Source organism: Eucyclogobius newberryi, unplaced genomic scaffold (assembly GCF_026437365.1).
Source record: "Eucyclogobius newberryi isolate DKJ021-1_F unplaced genomic scaffold, fEucNew1.0.hap1 SCAF_20, whole genome shotgun sequence".
Taxonomy (NCBI): domain Eukaryota; kingdom Metazoa; phylum Chordata; class Actinopteri; order Gobiiformes; family Gobiidae; genus Eucyclogobius; species Eucyclogobius newberryi.
The window spans coordinates 14,369,838-14,388,279 of NW_027315835.1; the positions used below are offsets into that span (position 1 = coordinate 14,369,838).

The 18,442-nt window shown below is 41.5% G+C and overlaps 2 protein-coding genes across 2 annotated transcripts; one reads left to right on the top strand and one right to left on the bottom strand.

Moving 5' to 3' along the window:
• Positions 1-12,257: 12,257 nt before the first annotated feature.
• LOC140369113 (NHL repeat-containing protein 3-like) lies at positions 12,258-14,784 on the bottom strand. Its single transcript, XM_072456361.1, has 3 exons — positions 14,510-14,784; positions 13,836-14,038; positions 12,258-13,384 (listed from the first exon to the last, which is right to left on the bottom strand). The coding sequence occupies exons 1-3, from the start codon at positions 14,757-14,759 to the stop codon at positions 12,785-12,787; spliced, it is 1,053 nt and encodes a 350-aa protein (XP_072312462.1). The 5' UTR covers positions 14,760-14,784; the 3' UTR covers positions 12,258-12,784.
• A 660-nt stretch (positions 14,785-15,444) lies between these two features.
• On the top strand, positions 15,445-17,890 carry nrbf2b (nuclear receptor binding factor 2b). Its single transcript, XM_072456232.1, has 4 exons — positions 15,445-15,651; positions 15,972-16,056; positions 16,142-16,182; positions 16,345-17,890. The coding sequence occupies exons 1-4, from the start codon at positions 15,559-15,561 to the stop codon at positions 16,999-17,001; spliced, it is 876 nt and encodes a 291-aa protein (XP_072312333.1). The 5' UTR covers positions 15,445-15,558; the 3' UTR covers positions 17,002-17,890.
• Positions 17,891-18,442: the final 552 nt, after the last annotated feature.

Below are 18,442 nucleotides of genomic sequence, written 5' to 3' on the forward strand. Positions count from 1 at the left end.
CACTTTCACTCAAACTCCCACAGTGAGCCAAGACTAAGGTCCACGATGCCGAGGTCTGCAGACTGTGTCCAGCTCTGAGCCAAAACAACACAACACATAATTTAGGCCTATATCTAACACTTACTAATTTCATTTATTTATCAGTGTTCAATTACATTAAGTATCAAAGCAGAGACGCTCATCATATCAGTATCAAATATTTGAGATCCTGTAACATTTGATGCTGGAGATAATTTTTCTTATCTAAAATATACAAATAGACTAAACCTCAACATAACAAAAAAAACTGCATTTATTATTATTATTATTATCATTAAAATGACATTCTTGAAACATTAATACAAAATGTATTGACTGAAATATTGATGACAAATTGTCAAATTAAAACCTATGTGAAATACTTTTGAAAGTGATTGTTTTAACTTACTGTAAGGCACTACAGACAAAACTCTTCTTTGTTTTCTGGGAAACGTTTTCCCATATTTCTATTACAGACACAAAGTACAGAAGGATTTGTAGATTTTATCATTTATTCCAATTAAAAATGTTTTAATACTCATTTTCTGTGAGATCGAGTTTACTCAAAATATTAAATAAGATACCCAAAATACCCTCAGTAATGTTTCTGTAATCAATATGTCAACATAATGAAGCAAGGAATATAAACCTGTCTAAAATATCTGCAATTTTGCCAATTTTTCTTATAAGTAAACTTCTGAAGAAGTTTGAAAGTGATACCTAAATTTAAGATTAGCTTTCCTATTCACATGCTGTCTCTAACCTTAGAAAATGAGGAAGTTTTTCTGATTCCAGGAAGAATATTGTGCTGAGCAGAACTAAATTATTGCAGTCATGTCAAGATTAAAATCAAACATTTAAAATATGAAGTCCAACAAGGATGAATTGTCTCTAGCAGGGGAGATGATGTTTAATGGTAGTGGATGAAAACCAGAGAACCTTAAGGTAACCAAACAAGACTGAACTGCCTGTCTTGAAACCCCACACACACTAATGTGTACAGAAGTAGTAACTTGTGATAGATCAGAGAAAGTCAAATTTAACTCACAAGAAGTAATTGAGGTTCACGCTGAGTCATGGCGACCCCACGGCCTCCTTCCTCCTACACTTGCATTCAATGTGAACTGAGAACCTCCATGAGGATGTGTTTGCATTGGGCCATCTAAATGATCTCAGAGTGATCGGTGACTGGTGTGCATACGCGTGTGTTTTCACCAGTGATCATCCGAAGGAAAGCATGACAGATTGGAGCTGAGAAAATCTCCATTGTGCTGACATGTTCACCCCACTCACAGTGCAGCAGGCAGCTGTGGGGGCGGTGGTCCTGGGGGGTCAGTGGATGTGGGAGGACTGGCTTTTTCTTTTCTAATGTCGTGTAGGTGTCTTATTCTTCTGGTCATCTCGGGGATTAAGAAGACACCTTCCACAATTGGACACGAGGAGGTCTTCCCGCCTCTGTATAAACAGCTCTGTGATGTTTCAATTCAAATGTTACTCTATGTACATTTTGGTTTAAGAGGACATTTTGAAGTCAGATGGGTCTGATAGACTAAATGCACTAAACTAATAATGGGGGTTTCTGATCTCCTCAGCTGCAGCACGGCAGAAAGAACCACCTCATCGTGTCTGGTTGGGTTTGGGTTATTATAGCTTGTTAAGATTTTGATTAATAAGGAGTCTCCTGGTGGGACCTACATGTGACAGTGGGACAGCCCATCTGAATCAGGGTTAGTTTTTCTTCACTGACCAGGAAGACCAGAACATGTGTGTTTAGTCCCAAGACTAGAGCGTCTACATCTGCTGTGTGCTGGTTTGGTTTTGGTTTTGATTTCAGATCGAGAGCTTGTCTGATTCCACCTCCAGAGGATTTGAGTGCAGAGATGAGATAAGTCAAGAGCCTTTTTGTAAATGCTTTGCACCTGCTGTGTGAAGTGAGTCCTACACACATGTTTTGTGAGTATGTGGGTCCTACAGTAGTTTGGGACAAATCGGAGTAAATGTCTCATTTATCATGTCGCTCGTGTAGCTTCGTGTCAAAGTCCACATGGGAACGGCCAAAGGTCAGAGGTCACGGTGATTTGGTTGGGGCTCATTAAAGCGGTCCCCGGCCTGCACCATTAGACTGAGCTGGCTCCATCGTTGACATTTGACTTGAGCATCATCAGAAAACATTACTGCTAATGTCCTGGAACAACCATAAAGAGTTTGAATGATGTTCTCATCTGGGCTCATTAAAACCAGCCGCGGTGTGCGCAGCCTATCAACATGACTTTTATCTGACAGTTTAGAGCTAAGCTGAATGGGTTTGATACAGACACAACAGGTGCTCACAGGTACAAGGCCACAGACAGGATTTCCAGTGAGATTTGACCTTGAACATTTAACACCAAAAGGGTTGACACTTAAACCTGTAAATAAAAAAAACATGAGATATTTACAGGTGCATTTTATAACCTTTATGGTGGAGGGAACAAGAATATTACTTTCTTACTTTTGCCTTTTTGTATTTTCTATCTGCACAGAGACAAGCAGGTGATTTCACCAGGTCAAGTTACAGGTCATATCCGTAGAGAGGCGACATTGCTCACAGTTGGAATATATTTGCATTGTATTGTATTGTACGTTTTCAAGGAACAAAAACACCTTTAAATGAATAAATTCAAGATATATATGTTTAATGCCACACTGTAGAACATTCAAGACAATGCAATGACATCTCCTTGAAGATGTCAGGTGGCAGAACTGACCCCCACCAGAAAATTGACGCAGTTGGTGGTTCTATAACTGTTTTTGATTCTAGACCGTGTGTGTTAGCCGTGCTTAGGCATGTGTGTTCAGGTCTGAGACTGATGGGAAGGATAGGGTTTTTCTGTGTGTGCACTGTTGGACCCTGCACCACATGTCAGTGTTGCAAAGTCTTTGATTGTTGAGACAAAATGGTAAAGACATTAGGCAAATGGCCTCATTAGAGCCGTTCATCTTCACCTGTTGACTAGCTGCTCCCAGGAGCTGCTCTGGTGTCAGCGAGTAACAAACGAGGCCGACTAATCTCTGTTTGAGTTAGTGTGGGCCGCGAGTGCAAGGCCTGTGGAGACCAGGCCGGGCTCTACCTGCCTGCCCATTAGACTGGAGTCCATCCATCAAAATGATCCATCTTCAGCGTTCAGCAGCTGTCCGTCACAATAATGAGCCACTATATTCAACAAATACCTCAATAAATAATCAGAGCGGCATCCAGTCACGTTCAGTGTCTTCCATATTGTTGTCCAATGTCCTGTTCTTGTTTCCTCAGTCCAGCGTGCTTTTCTGCATGGCCCTGTTTCTGGAATGGCCATAAAAGTCACAGGCGGTTACACAGAGCTGCAAAGAGCCATTGATATTTATGTGTGTCATAATCATTAATGAGAGAAATGATTGCAAGTGTCTTCATGTCATGCTTGGTTAACATGTAGCTTCAGACCAGAAAGTATTGTTGCCTGTTCCACAAATCCAGTCCCTCAGACAGTGACACACGGCACACCGGAGTCTAGTGTCCCGTGTCTCCGGCAGGACTGCGAACCAGAGGAGGGAGGAGCTCATGTCGGGAGGGACATCCAGACACTGAGAACTTGTTCAGGTGAATCTGCCTTGGCCCTATAGACATGCATGTACCCAGAGACTACAGCGTGTGTCAGTGTGTATTCATATCCCAATAACCCTCTGCTGGTTTCAGGACTATTATTATTATAGTGAAGGACACCCATTTGTCCTTGTTACGCCAGAGAATATGAACACATTGAATATTTGTGCTGCCATTTTCTGCAGATGTCTCCATCTTTCTCTGAGCACATCCCGAATCATTCCCCATAATTTAGACGTTTATATGATGCGGCTGATTACCATTCGCAGATCATTGAACGAGTCACTTTATCAGTGGTATCAGAGGCTGGAAGAGCGAAGCCTTGAAGTCATTTAGGGGAGATAAGAACTGGAAACTTGACGATTAGGATTACACTACATTTTTACAATCAAACATATTCAGTTTATTTGAATAACATTTTAATTTGACACTGACTTGGAGCAGGATAGACAGTCATTAGCTCACCTATCAGCTCTAATGGATATGCAACGTGGAAAGTCATCACAACACTGACTGGATTACAGCCAATTAGAGACAAGGAGGTGGGGGAGGGACACAGATTGAGACAATTACACCAATAATGTGCTAATTGTGTGCGTGTCACATGAGAAAGTTTGTTCTTATTAAAATATTTTGGGAAAAAAGGAGCGTTAACTGAATCATGCGTGTCGTGTTTCTGTATTTGTTTCCACATAATCAGATGTTGTTCATTAATGTCCTCCTTCAGCTGTAAACATGCACTTATTGTATGTCAGCACGAACAGGAGATGCTGTTCTTACTTTGGTCACACAAAACTAAGCCTGAATTTAATGTTTTAGTTGTCCAGCTTTTCCTGACACCGATATGGATGTACTCACCAGCATGGAGACAGAGATTATGTCTACTTTCTCGAAAATGGCATAACTAATTCCCACATTTGGTAAAAGCATTGGATAAACAAAAGTCCAAACACTGGGTGAACAAAAGCTAGAAGACAAAATTGTTACGTTATTCAATTGCAAACGCTGAACTGGTACAAGAAAAACATTCCAAATCCGATAATTTATATTCCTGGATAGGAGTTGATCCCTAGTTTTGGTGTAGGTTCATCTAAAACAAATAGGGAAATGACCAGACAAGGGCAGCCACCATCTGCACGTTGACCACATCGAAATGCACTCTATTAGCTTAAATAAGATGCAAATGAAAACATTCCTCACCCACAACCACCTACTCGCCTTGTTGACCTGATCTCTGAGGGACAAAGTGTTCGTGGTCTCTGCTTTTCGGACAACGTGTTTAGTTTATCTGTGACTTTGAGCCATGTGGACCATAGAGTGTGTCTCTTTGGGGACCTGAAATGTATGTTGCTGATCTCTTTGGGGGTCAAGGTTGAGTGACGTCTTATCCATTTATCAGGGTTTGGGACTGGTACAGAGAAATGTTCCGTTGTGGTGAGGATGAGCTGACTTGATGAAAGAACAGTGCCGCTCACAGTCCACACAGTGAGTTTAATAAAGCGTGCTGGTGATGAATGATGGCATTACGAGGCTCCGGTTTCCAGCTGGAGAAACCTGTGCCAGCGACTTAATGCAGTTAAAGCAGAGGAGGAACGCTCGGCCTTCATTTAGCGCTGCAAGGGGGGGCATAATCACACATCATTATCAGATAGACTATAGGAGGGGGGGTCTTTTTAATGTTGTGACAATAGAGTAGGAGTAAATTAGACAGAGCATCACCCCAGGCTGATAACAGACTTTATAATTGAATGCCATTCAGTTGAACAGACACTAGACAAACGTGGGCCCACAGCCACTGCTACTGAGGTACAGCTCCACCTGTGTCTGGGATGTCCACATCATGTCCACATTATGTCCACATTATGTTCACATAAAGACATAGTGTACATTATTTAATTCCTCTCAAAATCAGGCATCTTTCACCTGAATGACTAAAGCACACATACTAGATAATAAGGCATGGGCTTGATTGCTCCCTCCATCTTTTACTAGAATAGTTCCTCAGGTAAAACTGAAATCAAAATGACTTAAATCTACTAAAATGCATCTAAAAATGCACCATTTCATTTACATTTAAACTCTGCTTAACTTGAAACTAGTTTTAACAGCAGTTTAAATCTGTTTTCACAAAATTACATTAATGAGTTTAGTATTAAGACTGTTTTAAGAAATGTTGGTATAGTTATGGACCACAATGTACAATGCTGTTCCAGACTCAAAAGTCTGATTTTCCTCACTCCACTCTGTTTTCTGAGTGAGTGATGTTGATTTTATCAGTCAATGTGAGGTGTAAACTCTATGAAAAAGTAACATAAAGCATAAAGCTACAGTGCACCTGCATCATGATAAATTATATTTGGAACCTATGCTCCAAGAACGTTGTCCTCAACCTTTGAAGCCCAAAACCAGCTTTGTTACAATAAAGATGTCAGAGATACAACCACAGTTTTGAGCTGAAGGTTCGGCATATAAGGTCACCAGAGGAGCATCTAAGCAGCAGCATTAACACATGCATGCCTTTCCCTCTGTTCTCTTTAGTGTGTTTTAATTGGAGGGAAACAGGAGCGAAGAGAGGGGCGAAAACATGATTACACTCTGCAGCACCACAACAGGGTATTGTGAAGATGTAATTACAGCAGGCTATTGTTTAATTTGCCTCTTGATGGTTAGATTCTGAAGAAAAGGCTCTAGTTTCAGGCTCATCAGGGCCGAGGAGGAACTGCTCTCCCTAGTGCAGTTCACATATCATCACACAGCGGAGATCAAATGAATTTGTCATGCTTTGACTAATGACAGGAAAGAGGAATAAACCCAGTTAGAAAATCATCAAGATTCCCGACGTGCACGCTCTTGGTCTGAAGTGGGGGGGTTGGCAGCGGAGGGTCTCGAAGCCTGAATATTGAGCTGTGGCTGATGGGATGTGAGGGCGCAGCGGCCCAGAATAGCAGCAGGATAAAGGAATGTACAGAAACTCCCCCAACCATTCCCTTATTAGTTTTGTACTTATTCAATCTGCCAGCCATTTTCTGAAAATAATATTCTTTAATGTGCATCCTAACCAAGCAGGGCTGTAACTCCACTGAGGGGCTGTAATGGAGAAACTTGAAAGATGATGATATTTGATGAAGACCATAAACTCTGTAAACTATGCAATACTTGAAGCTGGTTAAATATACCTCTGTGCCCAGGACCTCGAGGTAAAGACATATTCTGACTCACGCCCGTGATTCTCTGCAGCCATCGAGGCATCAGGGTTGAGACTCAAATGGCTCAGACACATGTCTCGCAGATAGTATAAGGACATATTTATTGTTAATTGTCTGCTGAAATATTCATAGTCAGGGCTGAGGTGCTCTCTATGTCTCCATGGATCAATGCACTCTGCTCATAACTTATCACCAATCAATAGCTTAGGCTGTATTCAGACTGGCTCTAGGCTTTTGTTCGTGGTTTTACTCCAGTAGATCCAGATTATTTAAGTTTAAGGTGTCACACTGCTGGTTTTATGAATTGAAGATGAATGGATAACATTTGTCTGGAAATCTGCTGGCCACATCAATTATGAAGGATGTGTGAGAAGACTGAGAGGGCAAATCCCTGGTCTCAGCCTGGCTGCCCTGTGCCCCTGTCCCGCTGCCTCAGCACACTCTTTGTCGTTGAGAAGGGACGACCACCTCCGTACGTCCACTGTCCCCTACACCTCCGTACAGCCACTGTGTCCTCGCACTTCCTTCCTCTCACTATAGAGCAAAACTCTAGACAGGGCCATTATGGCCGACGAGGTGTCGCTGCTGTCATGTCCTGTCGGCAAAACAAAGAGTCAGGAGACGGATGAGCTGTGGACACTCAGTGAAAGCTCTCACTCCTCTGCCTCCTGCTGAAGGCCCCCGCCCTCATACAGCCCCAGCACTGATACAAGCACAGGCTCGGGTCCGCTCTGAAATAGGCCCTGATCTAGAAAGCTTTGTAAAAGAGATTTCAATTCATACTCATTTTTAAGAGTTGAGACAAACCTAGACCATTGAATAAAATGTGTAAAAGTAATAACACATATCATGATTAACATAGTTTATTTAAAAAGGGGGTACTGAGCTGTTTTGACTTTATTCTTTTCGTTTCTCTGCGGTGGTAATGTTCATTTGGCAATAGGTCAAATTATTCCCCAGCCTCACAAAAACTTTAAAGGAGACATTATTTCATACTGTATATAATGATAAGCCCCATCCCTACAGTTTGACATCTTACCAAAATAAACTGCAGATTTACATTTACATGTATTTTTGAAAAGTGGCTATATGTGACATAAGTTAGAACACTATCACTCGGAGTCGTATTTTATTCAAATAATCACAACTAAATACAGGCTGGGAATAGGGGGTGGGTGAAAATGCAGATATCATGCAGAAATGTATCAAAATACAACTTTGAGTCAGACTGTCAGAAAATTAATAAGTTAATTTTGCATTAACCTGTTAAGCCCTAATTTTTGGGGCAAATCTTTGGAAAAAGGAAAGTATAATAAACTACATAACATTCGTACGTAGTGTACATGGCTGAGACTCTGGGGTTACCTTTCTGATGTGAAGTCAAGCAAATGTATCATACTGAGTTAAACACAGTCATTGGATTTCCTGCAAAAAACATGAAATACAAATAGAAAAAGACATAAAACAATATAGATAATGTATTTTTCAAGGCAGGGCTAGCCCCAGCCTCCCTTTTCTTGCCATATAAATCTTGAAATAGTTTTGTCCTATTGAGAAAATATATGGTTATCAGTCATTGAAAGAGAAGCGAGAGAGCGAAACAAAACCTGAATACTACATTATTTTTCATAGTTTCATTTTGAAAAAAGGGGGGCCTAGTTTTTCTCTAAAATTGTCGACAAATATTCTGTTCTCCATTTGAATGTATATGCATTTAATCTAAATGAATAAGGAGGTTGCTGGTGAGAAATCATTTCAGTTTTCCTTGTACATCAAATGCATTACATTGGGTATCAGACTTGGTCAAAAACAGTATCTACAGAGCTGGATACTTTATGTTATATTATCATTATTCCCTTCTTTAAGTATTAAGGCTACTGGTTTCTTCCAATTTGGAGGAATCTGAGCTTTTTAGTGCTTTTACTTTACTTTACTTTACTTCAAGTGTCTATCTTTTACGGTGTCACTTTAAAGTGAACCCATCAGTGACCAACACTTATTGTTCTTTAGTCTCATAATTGTGCTTTGTATTTGCCTAAAGGTAATTTAAGATCTTCTGACATGACGGGTTGGTTCATTGTTTCAAGAAAGGAATTTGTTTTGCACAAGGTGAATTCAAGAATTCAAATATATTTTCTTTTCAAAAAGCCTCAACTCTATTCTTTCACATTCAACACCACCAATAGAAGAGAGACATGGATGTCCTAGGATTTCTAATGTGTTTTGAAAGGAAAACACATGAGCACCATTGGAGTTCCACCTCTAAACTCTACTTTCTGTTAATTTAGGAAAAGAATGAATTGTTGTTGTAGGCTTTACTTACATTTATTCATCAACTTCCAGTTTTGTGTCAGATGAGGTTGACAGAGATAACTTCATAATATTGCCTGCTATGGGGCAAAGAATGAAAAGGCAATATACAAAAGAATGGTGCAGGAATGTATGTGAAATAGGAGAGAGTTTTAATACTCTAGTTGTTATAATGTTAATAATAATAGTATTATACTTAATAGTTATACTTACTTTCTATGTTTCACTGACGGCATTTCAATTTGGACCAGTGGATTCACTCCATTCACATCCAACGGATCAATGTGTGGAGGCAAAACAACTTTCTCCAGCTAAACTAAAGACAGATGTTATATTCTTTGGCCCACATAAACAAATAGAAAGTTTTAGCAGTCACCTTCAGTCCCTCAAACCTAAGCCTACAAATCATGTGAGAAATCCAGAGGTAATAATGGACTCAGACTTGAACTTTAACAGCCACTTCAAATCAATATGATCAGCAGCTTTTTATCATCTAAAAACATTGCCAAAATTAAAGGTAGAGTGTCCAAACCAGACTCAGAGAGATCTATGCATTTGTCTCCAGAAGGTTAGATTTTTGTAATGGTCTGCACTGGCTCTTCAAACACAGCCGTAGATCCAGAACGCTGCTGCTCGGGTCCTGACCAGAACTGGGATGATCACATTAGTCCTGTGCTCAGGTCTCTGGCTCCCTGTGGCTCAAATAATATACTTCAAAGCAGCTCTGCTTGTGTGTAAGTTTCTCCAAAGTACATCTCTGATGTTAGTGACATGTGAACCATCTCGATCTCTGAGGAGCTCAGGAAATGGCTTTGGTGCCAGAGCAGGACTAAACATGGGGAATCTGTAGGGCCGGGACAATAAATATAATTTTGCATTATTATGTCACATGGTTTTGTTGAACCATATTGTATAAGATAAGATAAGATAATCCTTTATTGTCCACACATGGGGAAATTTCATTGATACAATGCAGGTAGCTACAGAGGAAAAGGACAGATAACTTATGGGAAGTTTAAAAAACACTCTCAATAGAAGAACTCTTATAAACAAAAACTCCTATAGACAAAACCTCCCATTTCCCAACAAGGGATGGAGGGGAAAAATTAGGTTATCCAATGTATCTTAATACTTAATACTAAAACATCTTGTTTATAATAAATAAACGTAGCTCTTCATAACATTCACAGTGACATGAATTCAGGAAAGACGCCCAGACCTCCATCACCCCCAGACACCTCCTCCAGCTTCTCCAAGAGGGGATCTTGGGGCATTCCCAGCCATCCAAGAGACATAGTCCCTCCAGTGTGTCCTGGGTCTTCCCCAAAAACATGCCCAGAACACCAGGAGCTATCCAGAACAGATGCCCGAGTCACAGCAGCAGCTCCTCTCTAAGTGCCTCCCGTGTGACTGAGCTCCTCACCTTATTGGGAGCAAACACCCAAAGCTTGTGGTGGGGGTAAGAATGTTAATTGACCAGTAAATTGAGAGCTTTGCCTTTTGACTTATGTCCTTTTACCCTACTTGAACTACTTGAGGACAAGGATCCCCGCACACCTGGAGGGGGCAAGCCACCTTTTTCCGGTCAAGAGCCATTGCCTCAGGTTTGAAAGTGCTGCTCTTCATCCCAGCTGCTTCACACTTGGCTGCAAACTATCCCAGTGCATGTTACAAGTTTGATGGAGTCGTCAGAACTACGTCATCTGCAGACAAACAGTAGTGATGAGATGTTAGTTATGAAAAGCTTAAAATGCCTAATTTTCAAGAAGGAATGTAGTAGAACCCTAAACATGCATTTAGTCATATATCAAATCCAGCAATGGTAGTCCTGCCAAGGCTCAAGATCTGGGACCTCGTGCTGTGGCACCCACAGCTCCTGTCACTATCAGTGGCATTGAAGAGTCCAGTGTATCTTTTTAACCAACCTTAAAATGAGAGAAGACTGAGGAAAATTGAGGATGTGACCCATCTTATTTGTTTTCATTTATTCTCATTAAGTATGTTTTCATATAAAACATGTATCATAAAAAACACTGTTTATGACAGTGCCCCCAATGTAGGAAACCACATCATACATACACACATATCTATCACATTAGATATTTTTTCTCTTTGTTCAAATGCATCACTTTTTGTCCACACTGTCAGATGCAGGCCTATGTTGAAACATTCTTTATATTTTTATTATTATTATTTTATTTTCTTCCCTCCATTCCCTATTAAGATATGAGAGGTCCTGTTTACAGGAGTTTTGTTAATAAGAGTTTTTGTTTATAAGAGTTTTTCTATTAAGAGTGCTTTTTTAAACTTCCCCTGAATCTACTTAAAAAAATCAAAATTTCCCCATGTGTGTACAATAAAGGAAAGAGAGTGTCTACAGAGCCGCGAAACTGCCATGTTATTTTGTGCCACGGCTCCTGAAACTGCTGGGCTATTTAACCGCGCCGGGTTAGACCACGCCGGGTTAGGGTTAGCCATGAGGCTATATGGCCGTGCCGCGGCTCCTAAAACTGCTGGGCTATTTGCTCTGCAGCCACTAAAGGAATATCTTATCTTATATTAATGTTTTGTATTCTGTGTACAGTAAAGCATACATGGAAAACTGATTATCTGAACAAATCATCTTACATGTCTTGAATACAGAATTAAATAAAAAATATTCATATTTGGAAGTTACAATTCTCGCCGGGGAACAAGGCAACATCAACGATGGGTTTAGAGTGAGTCGTGAAAGTGCGCCCCCTCCTGTTTATTAATTGTACAGTTTGGTGGACATTGCCTTACAATAAGTTGTCGTCATCTGGACTCAGTATTTTGCAAAAAAAAAGTCCAGATGACTACAACTGAATCTCTTTCTACTATGGAACGCTCCTGGATGAATGAGGGATTATACCGACATGTTTACAATATATTATCTTATTTTATTATACAAAATTAAAAAAAAAACGCACACCAGTATGTGAAAACAATATATATATATATATATATATATATATATATATATATATATATATATATATATATATATATATATATTTGATTAAATGATTATGATGAGATTAAATCATAAATAAAACCAGACACACACAAAAAGAACGTTAATGACAGTGCAGTGAACATGTCAAGAAACTTTAAAAAAAAGTATAAAAGAAATTCACAGCGACTCACCTGAGCATCTGTGCTAGTGCAAATAAGACGTACAGTAAAAATGCAGCGTAGAGAGAATAATGCTCCCAAAATAAACATCTTCAATATAAGAACAAGTGCAGTCGCCAATCACGGCCTACAAGGCTCAAGTTACAAATTATTTCACACCAGTTTAATGTGATGCAGCCACACAGTGAGGACACTCCTCCAGGGAAATTGGCTTTGGTGTCATTCAGACCCAGAAGGACATAACAGAGCTGTGTCGGTGAAGACAGAGACTCTGATGATGGCGTATCATCTTCACCTGAATCCAAGCATCCTGCACTACTGTTCAACATTTAAGCATGCCGATGCTCAGCAGACAACCAGCCCTCACTAAGAGCATGCATATTTTAATTATTACACCAACTTTGCAATAAATCAAAACAAAATGTCTACGAATGCAAATTCCCCAGATTGAACCACCCTATCCTCCACCGAGTCCCTACAGCAGATTTCCCCCCAGGCTAAATGGAGTGAACTTCTGGGCCTGCTGGGCTCCAATCTCAGCCACGTACAGAGCTCCAGTCTTCAAGTCCAGGTCAACCAGGTGGGGCTTTGTGTCATCCCCAAGCTGGATCACACTCTCCACCCTGCACTGGCCGATCATACCCACAGGAGGCGCCTCTAGCACTGTCAGCTGGTTGGTGTTGAGCTGCGCAACCACTAAGTGCTTCTTGTCAGGGGTTATACGCACTGAGTAAGGCGCATCCTCAGTGAAGCAGCTGCCCCATGTGCCGAGCCACTCCCCGGAGATAGAGTTAAAGACTTGAATGCGCTTGTTACCACGGTCAGCCACCCACACCCTTTGAGCTGCGTCCACTGTCACACTGTGGGGAATGTAGAACTGCGCCAGCCCCTGGCCCTTCTCCCCATGCATCCACATGACATCCAGCTCTGGGGACAGTTTGATGAGCCGGTTGTTCAGGCCCCCGTCCCCATCTACTATGTAGATATCTCCGGATGAGTGTACAAAGATTTCAGCGGGTTGGTCAAACTGAAGAGGGCTGACCCCAGTGCCAGCCTGGCCTGGAGTGCCAAGGACCTGCACACACAGAGGATGTTAGGGACCTGTGAATTGTTGTCAGAAAAGTTTAATCTAAAAAAAGTAATCTTTTATTTACTGTATATTAAATAATTGTACCTGTTGCTTCAAAGCAAATGCCTGTTTTACTCTGGACTTTCAAACAATATTATTATTAAATATTAATTATTCATATTTCTAAATTTGTTTTCTAATTTGGTTCAGGTTCAGAAAACTTGATTTATCCTCAAAGAGTCAATTACATTTACAGTCACAAATGGCAGCATATAAAATAAGATAAAGATCTAAACAACAGTTGACAGAAGGTAAGTGCAATCAGATGCTGATCAGTAATTAGCACAAGCACAAATGAGGCATACAACTGCAACAGTCATGGGAGCACAAGATGCAAATGCCAGAGGTATTCATGTGTGCATTATTAATGTATAGTTAAGGTGAGAGAAGGATTCACCTGGAGGAGTTTTCCTGATGGAGAGTATTGTTTGACACAGTGCCCGTGCGGCCCGGTGCCCACATCGGTGACCCACACAGTGGGGCTGGACGTAGCTGCGTCAGCCACAAACAGGCCATGGGGCATCTCCAGACTGCTGCTGTTCCAGGACATCAGCAAGTGCCCATCTGTGCTGAACACCAGCATCTTGGGCACATTGTCACCTATAAGACAGGTTACATAACACAATCAGAAATCCAACCACAAACATGTAGAGTAGAGTTCACAAATGTGTCATTCTGCAATTGTTAGCATAGAAGAAATGGTATTCATGTGTTTTACTGTGTTGCCTCTACTTAAAAATCACACAATTGCACCAAAGTATAAAATATTTTCTGTTTTTGAGCCCATATAGTGTAGACAGCCACAGTACATTTATGACACCCTGTTTGTCAGGCTTTACAGGTTGTGACAAATGTCCTAAGACGTTGAAAGCAGGTCTATGTAATAAAAGAACTATAAACACAAAAAACATGTGTCTCTCACGAGTCAAACTCTATGGCGTCCATGAGCACTTGGGCATTAACCATTTGCACTGGCACTGACACCTTAAAGGAAAGATGGCCAATAAACAAAACTTTATTCACACTATCCACCACATTTCAAGAATCTGGCCCAGCAGCAAGTCTCGTTACCTCTCTGCGCCACGTACACCACGCCCGCGTACTGATCCACCGCCACCGCGAACACTGCGCCGGTGAAGAGCTCCGGGTTGTGGGGCCACGTCAGGTCCAGCTTGTACAGCGGACTACCGAGCAGCTGATAGTCCCGTAGAGCGGCCCGGGAGGAGGCCCACTGCTGCGAGCTGAGGCCCCCGTACAGCAGCAGGAGGAGCAGCACGGAGGCCGTAGTGGAGAGAAGCACGCATGTTCTCCGCAAGATCATCCTAGGGACCCTTCCGCGGCTATAACATTCACAACTCAGGAGAAAAACAACAGAGTCAGTCTCATGACACTGACTGTACCAGGAAATAAACGAGGATGTTATGTTTTCAGTCGGATCTCTTCCTCCGCTGCACCGAATTCTATGTCTGCTGGCGCCCTCTAGTGGTCACGCGCTGCACTCCCGGCCACACTTGGTCCTAATATATATATAACTTAACCTGATCCATCTTCTTATCCAAGAAGTCGACTCAATCAGACTTATAACCCCAAACTCAAAAGCACAGCACACTTTTGACAAGTTATTATACGTGTTTATGATGTTATGATGTTTCTAGGCTGCATACTGTTGACTTGCCTTGCTGTTAAAAGTCTTCAAAAAGTCCCAATTAGTCAGAATGTAGTGTATGTTCACATGCCCACCAACACCAACATGTGAGTTATTATCTGATGTCTGGACATTTCAGATTATTTGCATGTAAACATCAGGCATCATGATCAGAAAGTTATTTACATAATCTAGGTAAAGATGACAAAATACGACTACGAATCATCAAACGCCAAAAATGTATCTGTATTAATTCAAGTTAAGTGGCATCAGTGGAAAAAGTGTGGCATTTTCTGAATAAGCCTAAATGTCTGCAGGACAACAGGACAGTGACTTGTAATTACATGATACACCGGAAGGTGGCAGCATCCCGCCCGACACTGAGGCGGAAGAAGACGTGCGGCGGAGACCTGACTGCTGCTTCTCTGGCAGGAATTTTCTACTAGTATTGTTTCACTCTTTTCAAGAAGTGCGAATGACAGTGCGTGACGGACAAAGGCACCGTTCATGTAGAGTAATCCGTCGAAGATTGGGCTCCATGGAGGTCGCGGACAGCCCTCTAAACCTCGTAAGTGTCCGTGTTGTTATGTTGCAATAACAGGCTAACATTACAACAGCTAACGGCTAACACTGATCCGCTAATGTTGTGTTTGCCCCACCAGAGCGAGGGTGTTCATTTGGTCCTTTATTCTCACTGTATTTACATATGAGTTGTAGTTTCATTTTATTTACATAGTGTTCCTGTTTCAAGTGAATAATGTGTAAAGTTGAAAATATTTGTACTTTATTTACCCTGTTACCTACACATTGTGGAAATGCAAATTAATATGGTGACATTCCAAGAACAGCATATATAATACTGTCATTGGTTTGTTGTTGTTGTCTCAGGCTCATCAGCAGTGCAGGAAGGCTGAGCGACTGCTGTCTGCAGGAAAATATGAAGAGGCCATTCTGTGTCACAGGAAAGCTGCAGGTAAAGCTTCTCTCAGAGCTACTTTCTGTGTCACCGTGAAATCAACCTGCTCAGTTTTATCTCACGTGGCTCTTCTCTGTCATAGATCTTCTGTCTGATGCAATGAAGAACACGCAACTGGAGCAGGTGAGACACATCTATTAAGACATAATCTCATGATCTCATGTAACCATTAACCAGTAACCATGGTCAGTCTGTGGAGTCCCACAAATGAACCTATTTTTTGTATGAGGTTCCACAGCATGAAAACGGTTTACTCTCTCCTAACTCTGCCCCATGTGTTCACAGGCTCGTCTGTCCATGGAACTGCAAAGGGACGTCCACGTTAAACAGCAGAGACTGATCCAGGAGCGCTGGAAGAGGGAGACCAGAAGACAGACCACTAAAGCCCGGACAATCCCCCCCGTACCCTCACCCCAGCCTTCAGATCCACTGCAATGTCCTGGGATGGCGACCCGTGAGAGGTCCAGGGATCGGGAGTACGACACTCTTCTGTATCAGCTGCAGACGCGCCAGAGTGGAGGTCCTCCTGTGCCCCTGCCCTGCCCTGGCTCAAAGACCACTAAAGACGACAAGACGCGTCTGGAGGAGCAGCACACCACCATTGAGGACCTACGGCGGTTGGTGGAGCACCTGATGGATGAAAATGTGCGCCTGACTACAGAGAATGATAGGCTGAGGATCGAGAACGCCCGGCTCCAGTCAGAGGCTGCAGACTTTGTGGAACGCTCGGAGCTGTGGGTGCTGCCACAACCAGGGGGCGCTATGGGGACAGGAGGGGGCCACGAGAAAAGGGGGAAGGGGAAGGAAATCGCCATCCCCACGCTCCCTCCCCTAGAGATGCCTGCTCAGGAAGACCTTTGTCTTGACGATCTTCCTCCTCTTGAGCTGCCTGAAGACATTCAGAATGAACTGAGAGAGCTGCTGGAGGCAGACAAACTGTGACACACGCGTCACACGCACACAGGAGTCATGGAGGGTCAAAGGTCAGTTGTAAGTAAGGACTGGGTTCAGGAGCTTGCATTAGGTGATAATTGTTGGAGCGAATGCCCATATATATTTGTTTGTTTATGCTGCAGCCTGCAACAACTTTGATTTGTTATTGATTTGTATTGATTTAGGCAATTCCTGTGTTAATCAATGTACAGGCAGTTGTAGCCTGAACGAACTGAACGGAGTGTTTGCTTCCATTTTTTTCTCTCGCGCTGTAGGTTTCTCTTTTTCTAAAACCAGTGGTCACCAATACATATTATTGGAAATCCCATTTTTGCAGTTGTATGATTTAATATCCATTTGATCCTGAGGATATTGAGTTGTACCCAAAAGGAATGGGGATTTCTTACCATAAGTACTTAAAAACGTCTGTTTGTTTTAGATGTATTGTATTGGATTGCCATTATACTTTCTGTGGTACAGTTCGGACTGTTTTGACTCTGACCACTGGGCCCTGTCCTTTGTATGTCGGACTGTTCATGTCTGAAGATTACTGCTGTTCAGGGATATATGTTCTGTCATTAATATTATATTTGATGCCATTATAATGTGGTCTTGACCTCAAACCTGTACTTCACCACAGAAGAGGGATCTATGGTGTCATATTTATTAACAAATACATGAAAGTTGTAAAGATCTATTAAAGGGTTTATAATTGTCTTCAAGTCCTGCACACACATTTCTCAGGAGGCTTTGTACCGCCTCAAAGATCTTTTGATTTGAACATTCTTTACGCATACAAATGTGACAATTTAATAAAAACAAGTTTAATATGTTATTTGTAATAGATCTGATTATAAAATTACTTTGTTCGACACAATAAACTGTACTGTAAACCAAGTGTGATTAAGTGTCCTTTTAATATGGATTGAAGCAGATGGCCATGCGGAAAAAATGCACTTGTTTCAGTTTCTTCTTTCTGATTGTAGACTTAAGGTACTACAGGTAAGATTTTAATAAACATGTCGTTTGTCTCTGAATTCAAATCAAATAAGATTTTACTGATAATTAACGTATTAATTACAAAAAAACGCTGGACACAATGGGCAAGTTGTTTAGTGTTATAGTTGATAATCCAATCAGAAAATGGAATGAGTCATTTGCGCTGCCACTTTCAAAGCTGAAGTCTAGTTCGTTTAAACCTTTGTGTCTTCTCTGAACTGAATGGGCAATACCTAAAAGCCAGCATCTTCCCCAATCATGGACCAGTGCTAGTGCAGCTCAGTGAACAAATTCTGGAGGTTCTAAGCTGAGCATGAGACTGCATAAAATCTGTGTCCTCAATCTGCAGGTTAAAGCACTGCCAACACAGGTTCAGTGGTTCTTTTCAAAGCAGTAAGAGCACCGGCGACACACGGTTCCTTTAACCAGAGCTGAATTTTACAGAAAATAA

What these genes read in the sequence shown, in the direction of transcription:
- nrbf2b (XM_072456232.1), top strand. Translation starts at nt 15,559, where the DNA reads ATGACAGTGCGTGACGGACAAAGGCACCGTTCATGTAGAGTAATCCGT. An exon ending in GTGTCACAGGAAAGCTGCAG is followed by an intron (nt 16,057 to 16,141) that starts GTAAAGCTTCTC and finishes TCTCTGTCATAG; the next exon opens with ATCTTCTGTCTGATGCAATG. An exon ending in AGAACACGCAACTGGAGCAG is followed by an intron (nt 16,183 to 16,344) that starts GTGAGACACATC and finishes ATGTGTTCACAG; the next exon opens with GCTCGTCTGTCCATGGAACT.
- LOC140369113 (XM_072456361.1), bottom strand. Translation starts at nt 14,759, where the DNA reads ATGATCTTGCGGAGAACATGCGTGCTTCTCTCCACTACGGCCTCCGTG. An exon ending in GGTGTACGTGGCGCAGAGAG is followed by an intron (nt 14,039 to 14,509) that starts GTAACGAGACTT and finishes CCTGTCTTATAG; the next exon opens with GTGACAATGTGCCCAAGATG. An exon ending in CATCAGGAAAACTCCTCCAG is followed by an intron (nt 13,385 to 13,835) that starts GTGAATCCTTCT and finishes CTGTGTGTGCAG; the next exon opens with GTCCTTGGCACTCCAGGCCA.